Genomic DNA, 6,975 nt, shown 5'->3' with positions numbered 1-6,975 from the left:
GCAATGTAAGTGCCAGGCAAATTAAGTTTATTATTATTTATACTGTTTTATTTCAGGGCTCTCGTGGCGATGCTGGGACCTCGGGACCAAAGGGAGGTAAAGGCATCAAGGTAATTAATGGAGGGTCTTACAAAACACACACACACACACGCGCACACACCACACACACACACACACACACACACACACACACAACCATTCTGCAATATCCGTTCAGGTGTCAGTATGAAAGTGAAAGTTTGTGTAGAGATGCTGTGGCTCCTGAGGCCATATAGGGAAGTTTCGTTATATCAGTTTGTTTTATTGAGGTAATGAAAATGTTTCCCGCCTGAATGAACCTTCATCACACAGCAGTCTTCTTGTGTGTCTTCAGTGTTGCCTAGTAACAGAATATAAAACAAAACAAAACTTTTTAAAATGATCTTATTTGTCTATTTATATATACTTAGAGATATTCATACAATGTTCCAATATTTATATGTACATATATATTTGTATATATGTTTTTGTACTGGAGAAAATGTATGGAGATGGTGCCTTTTTTGTACCAAAAAGTTGTAAAGTTGGAGAAAAACCCCCCCAAAAAAACAAGTAACTGTATTCTGTTACGTTACCTAAAAAATAATGTATTCTGATTACAGATACTTGAGAGGATTACTTCTAGAAATACTTTCAAAGTGAAAGTGAGAAACTCAGAAGGCCGATCAGCTGTTCTGCGTCTTTATGAAATGTGGCACAGAAGAAAATCTATTTGTATAAAAACCTGAAATAAATTTCCTGAACTTTGTTAATTTTCACTTTTTCTTGTCAGCACCTTTATACCTAAAATATGGCTGAAAGTAATCTGAAAGTACTGAAAGTAATCAGAATACATTGCTGAGTTTGGGTCCCCCCTGATAACAGTTTTGATGTGGTAACTAGTAACTGTAATGGATTACATGTTTAAAGTTGCCAACCCAGACCTGCAGTTCAGATGAAAGAAGCTCCTGTTTTAAATTCAGAAGTTCAGGTTTCAGGTTTATTCCTCTGTGCCTCTGGATTTATTGATTATTGATACTATATTATCTTTTAGAGTTTCTCTTCCATCTTTTGAGAATGTGTTCCTCATGTCTGTCCCTGTGCTGTGTGTGTGTGTGTGTGTGTGTGTGTGTGTGTGTGTGTGTGTGTGTGTTGTGTTCAGGGATCCAGCGGAGAGGCAGGCAGACAGGGAGCGCAGGGACGAGACGGACAGAAGGTAAGGACATCATCATCATCATCAGTGAATAATACTGAAAGTCTCCATGAACTGAACTCCCACTACTTTCACTTCCTGGAAAATGAAAAGAGTATCTTTCATGGTATCATGACCTCATGCTGCACCTGGAGGCCAAAATATACATTTCTAACCAATTAAACCATCAGATTATTGAACAGTCCCGCCCCTCCGCCCCTCCCATCAAATAAAACCTCTCTCTCCCTGACTCATATTCCATTGGTTTAGACTTTTGAATGATCCCTCACTGCGTTATGTCCCGCCCCCAACATCCTGTTTCAACAGGAAATGCATCAAATCCAGGAAGTAAAGATGCTGTTTCATGGGGTTTCTGGGATTTAAATTGCCTTTATTTTCCCCTGATGTCAAGCTCAGTATCTTTTTTCATCGCAGAAAATGACCGTAATACATCTGCAGGGGGGCTGATAGATGTCGATCAATACTGATAACTCAACCATTACTTACTGATTACATTACTTTAAATGATTTCTTTGCATTCTCAGGCCAGAAAAGGAAATGACAAAGCAGTTTTATTCTTCCAGTATTCAGCATGGTGATATATCAGCTCTTACTAGACGTTTCTGTTGGATCTCTGATCAGCTGCTCACTGCTCTCTGACTTTATTGTTTGTACCAAAGACTTTTTTAAGAGATAAACTCTGTCCATGTTGTTGCAGTTCCTACTGGTCACCAATAGACAGTGTTGGGGGTAACGCGTTACAAAGTAATGAGTTACTGTAATCACATTACTTTTTCCTATAACAGAGTAAAGTAAGACATTACTGCTCCAGTTTCAGGAATCACATTACAGTCACTGATCTAACAGATCGGTCGTTGCTTGTGTTTCATTCTTCAGCCTCTTTAACTCTTTATTGATGTAATATCTATGAAAGATTCCCATCGTCTTCTGCTGCCTTCAAGTCTGGTCAGAAATATCTGAATTAGAGCAGAGCGACATGAACGAGCCACAAAGTGGGAAATACGACTCGGAAAGTCTGAATTTAATGCTGCAGCTCTGTCTTTATTAAAAACCTTAAATTTAGTGTCTGTCTTTATTTAGATTCTTCTGCTGTAATGAGTCTTAGAGCTACAAGATTTATCGGCCCAATGAATGCAGTAAGCCTCACTCAGTGGTTTTAGGGTGGAACGCTAAAGTAATGTAAAGAGTAGAGTAACTAATTATTTCTCAGGGAGTAATATGTTTTTAAGAAATGTAAGCAGTGATGTGTGATCTCCTCCTCAGGGTCAGACTGGAGCTCCGGGCTTCGGCGGAGACGTCGGAGACAGAGGATACACTGTGAGACGACTCTTTATTTTCTTCATTTATCTTCTCTTTTCATTTCTCCTCTTCTCATCCATCTTCACTTTCATCTCTCTGTTCATTCACCCCACACTCTGCACAGAGGTGGAGCTGTAGTAATCTGAACCTCGTAACAGTTTGATTTATTTCTGAAGCAGAGTGGGCAGTCCATTCCCTCTTAGTGTTTTTATTATTAAGAAAGGTGAAGTGGGAAGAGCAGTGGAGACATTATGTAGATTAATTTCTGTTTCCTTTCTCCTGTCCTCTCATCTGTAATCCCCTTTATTCATCCAGAGGTGGGGAGCAACTGGGTGTAATTGCTGTAGTTACTCTGCCTGACTGGAGTATTTTTAATAGATTATAATGCACCTTAAAGTCACAATGAAATGAAAAAAAAAGACTATTTACCCCTTCTTAGTATGTTATAATATACACCTATTTAGTAATAAATGGCAAAAAAAATTCAAAACTTGTATTTTCTTGTGTTTTTATATCAAAATCACATTACTTTCCCTTCCTGGAAAACAGTGCATCTTTAATGGTGACATCATTGTGTACCAGCAGATGTAAATTAAAACATCAGATTTTCCGCTCCCATCAAATCAAACTGCCTTTCTCTCCCTAACTGATCTCCCATTGGTTCACACTTTTGAATGATCTCTCCCTGTGTTATGTCCCGCCCCACATTGGTTATGTATATAACCGCTGTTCCCTGAAGGAAGGGAACGAGGTACAACACAGCTATGGGCGATTGCGTCCTCGCGAGACCCACCTTAAGACCCTTTTAATCACAGCTATTCTAATAGGCCGATGGGGATGGTGACGTAGGAGGCCCCGTCCCCCAGGTATATACACCGTGTCACCTTCCCCATCCCCTTCAATTCGATACTGCTCTTCACCGAGCCCTAAAAATAAAAGGCTGTGAGGGGCCGACCATTTTTGTACCTCGTTCCCTCCCTTCATGGAACAGCGGTTATATACATAACCATATGTTCCCTTTCAGTCATTTCACTCGGTACAACACAGCTATGGGGGATATACACTCACGCCCAGAACAGCCCAAGTAAATCGAATGAGCGTCCCATCAAGCAGCCCAGACCGAAAACCCAATAGAACCACTAAAAAGAGTTCTGATCGCTGCTCATATCCGTCGACCCAGCAGAAAGGACACTATGTGCCATGCTCTGGGTCAAAACATCCAAGTTAAAACCTCACAAAAGTGTGAGGCGACGCCCAACTGGCAGCCGCACAGATGTCACCAATGGTGACACCCTTGAGTAAGGCCCAAGATGTTGCCATACCCCTTGTAGAATGAGCGCGTATGCCAGACGGCATAGCCTGACCATGCAACGCATGCAACGTCTGCTGCTCCGGACATGCAAACGGAGGGGGAGAAAAAGGAGCCAATTCAAAACCCATGGATCCGTGTGACAAAAGAGTCTTGGGCACATAAGACGCCTTAGGGCGCATCTTGGCCTTACCATCAAGTGAAAACTGGATGCACAAGGGGTGAACCGACAACGCATGGAGATCTCCAATGCGTTTAGCCGATGTCAGTGCCAAAAGAAGAGCCGTCTTATAGGATAGGATCTTTAAATCCACTGTCTCAATAGGTTCAAAAGGAGCCCCACATAAGGCATCCAATACTAAAGGGAGGTCCCAAGAGGGAACCAGTGGCTTGGAAACCAGCCTGCGGCGGTAAACAATTGCGAAATTGCAGCACTATAAACCTTAATAGTGGAGTAGGAGAGCCCCGAATCCACCAATTTCTGCAGAAAAGACAAAATCCCCACAATAGAACATTGGAAAGGTATATAACCTTTACCCTGACACCATTTCTCAAAGGTCCGCCATTTAAAAGCATACAAACCCCTAGTAGACGGAGCCCTTGCACTCTGGATTGTGTCAATCACATTCAATGGGAGACCCTCCGCTATGAGGTTGGACCTCTCAGGGGCCAAGCCCATAAATTCCACATCTCGGGACGCGGGTGGCAAACCTCCCCCCGAGCCTGGGAGAGCAAGTCTTTCCTCAGGGGGAGCTTCCACGGGTCCCCGCACAGGACTCTCAATATCTCTGGGAACCATGGCTTCTTGTGCCAATGGGGAGCCACAAGAATTAGAGACAAGCCCCCCTGACATACTCTCTCCACTGTGGGCAAAATCAGATTCACAGGGGGAAACGCATGCAGAAGGGTGTGTGGCCATAGATGAGCCAGAGCATCTATCCCTAAAGGCGCCTGCGTGTCTTTCATTGAGAAGAACAGTGGGCAGTGAGTATTTTGAGATCAACGTTGGCCTTGCCAAACCGATCCCATATCTGGGCCACCACCATGGGGTGGAGGCGCCATTCCCTTGCTTGGGGACCGCCCCTGGACAGTAGGTCTGCCCCTGCGTTCAGGACTCCGGGGACATGAGTTGCCCTGAGCAACAGGAAGTGGGCGCTGCTCCAAAAAAGTAGCAAGCGGGTCAATGACAACAGGGGGAGAAACTGGGTCCCCCCCTGCCTGTTGATGTACGCTACCACCACTGAATTGTCTGACCTTACCAATATGTGGTGGCCCAGCAGTCTGAAGTGTTGTAGTGCCAAAAATACTGCTAGTAGAAATTTCACCTGAGCCTCCGACCACAGCCCTCGAACTGGGAAGCCTCCGCACAAAGCCCCCCATCCCAGTAGGGAAGCGTCTGTTGTGACGACTTTGCGTAACAATATCCTGCCCATAGTAATACCTTGAGACAGAAGCGTTGGATCTCTCCATGGAAGGAGAGCGCGTATGCATGTTGGGGAGCCTGAGCATACGAGCCAGATGGTGGGAGGTGTCCAGCCGACTGGCTAAAATCCAACGTTGGAACGCCCTCATCATCAGTAGACCTAAGGGAATGACTGCAATCATGGAGGCCATCATTCTGCTCAGTTGCAGACACCGCCGTAATTGCACTATGCAGCCCAATCGGAAGTGAGACAGGCATTTTTGAAAAGCCTGCATTCTGTGTTCCGTTATGCGGGCACAATTTGTAATTGAGTCCAGCTCCAGACCCAGAAACATAACCTGTCTGGTTGGGGTGAGCTGACTCTGTAATTTATTGCAAAGCCCAGGGAATTCAAGTGAGAAATCAGCATGCTTGTATGAGACATTGCTAATTCTCTCGACTCAGACAGAAGCCAGTCGTCCAAATAGTCCAGGATTTTTAATTCCTTTGTTCTCAGTGGAGCCAGTGCTGTCTCCACTGCTTTGGTGAATGTGCGAGGCGCCAGGCTGAGGCCGAATGGGAGAACGAGGAATTCGTAGGCCACGCCCTCGAAATGAAATCCTAAATATTTCCTGTGAGCTGGAAAAATGCCCATGTGAAAATACACGTCCTGTAAATCTATGGTTGTAAACCAATCCACAGGACATATTGAATTCAAAAGCTGCTTGTGTGTCAACATTTTGAATTTGTAAATTCTGAGATGTTTGTTCAGAATCCTCAGATCTAATATAGGGCGGATCCCCCCGTCCTTTTTCGGAACGAGGAAATAGTGGCTGCAAAAACCCTTGTGCATCTCGTTGTATGGAACAATTCAAATTGCTTGTTTCATGAGGAGAGATGCAATCTCTTCCCTCAGAACGGGAGCAGACGCTTCCCGGACGGATGACGTTATCACACCGGTAAAACGGGGGGGATGCATACGGAACTGTAACCTGTACCCCGCCTGCACTGTCTTCCCGACCCAGGGAGCGCACACCGTAAGCCAGCTCCACTGGGACGAATGCACTGACAGCCTGCCCAACGGGGCCGGAGAGTGAGAGCTTGTCACAGTTCCTACTCTCCCCCGAGTCAAAAGTTGGGGAAGGGCGCCCTCTTGTTGACAAGAAGGGCTCATTGTTAATGCCACTTGTGACCTGCAGTCTGAGTGTGGATTCATAGTTTTTCTTTGTACTAACACCCTGAGTTGCAATGCAAACACATAACTTTTTGCCCTGGGGAACATGAACAGAAACAAGATTGTGGTCCAACAGGGGGGGAACAAATGACGTTACAACCGTGTAACGGGTCTCTCACAACATGGTTTTGGCTGGCCGAGCCGCTCAAAAAACTGAAACTCACAGTCCTGATCAAGAGAGGAGTGACGGGTGTCCCAGACCCTCGCACGATGCCCCCCCGACAATTTTCCCGGGATGGGATGGGGGCTTCTTCCTCCTAACAGAGGATGAGGCAGCCTGTGGGGGATCCTTCGCCTTGGGCACGAATCTGTGCCTGTTCCACACCGATCTCGGCTGCTGATGTTGCTGCTGCTGAGTTGGGGGTTGAGGTCGAGGTCGATGCCTGGCAGCCTCCGAAGTACCCACACGTTTCGGGGGGGGTCCTTTAGGCCCCGGCTTGACAGCGGTCGGGACCGCGAAGGTCCTGGGCCACCTGGGTAGGATGACACACAGTGCCTCT

General features: G+C 45.6%; 1 protein-coding gene across 1 annotated transcript in view; it reads left to right on the top strand.

Moving 5' to 3' along the window:
• The window catches only part of LOC139923224 (uncharacterized), a 36,594-nt gene that overhangs the window by 14,202 nt on the left and 15,417 nt on the right, over positions 1-6,975 (top strand). The window contains exons 11-13 of the mRNA XM_071913948.2: positions 57-110; positions 1,181-1,234; positions 2,495-2,548. Coding sequence (XP_071770049.1) covers positions 57-110; positions 1,181-1,234; positions 2,495-2,548 — 162 coding nt within the window. The remainder of the gene's footprint in view (positions 1-56; positions 111-1,180; positions 1,235-2,494; positions 2,549-6,975) is intronic.

This window comes from Centroberyx gerrardi, chromosome 12 (genome assembly GCF_048128805.1).
Source record: "Centroberyx gerrardi isolate f3 chromosome 12, fCenGer3.hap1.cur.20231027, whole genome shotgun sequence".
Classification (NCBI taxonomy): domain Eukaryota; kingdom Metazoa; phylum Chordata; class Actinopteri; order Beryciformes; family Berycidae; genus Centroberyx; species Centroberyx gerrardi.
This window is presented reverse-complemented; position numbering and strand designations above follow the sequence as displayed.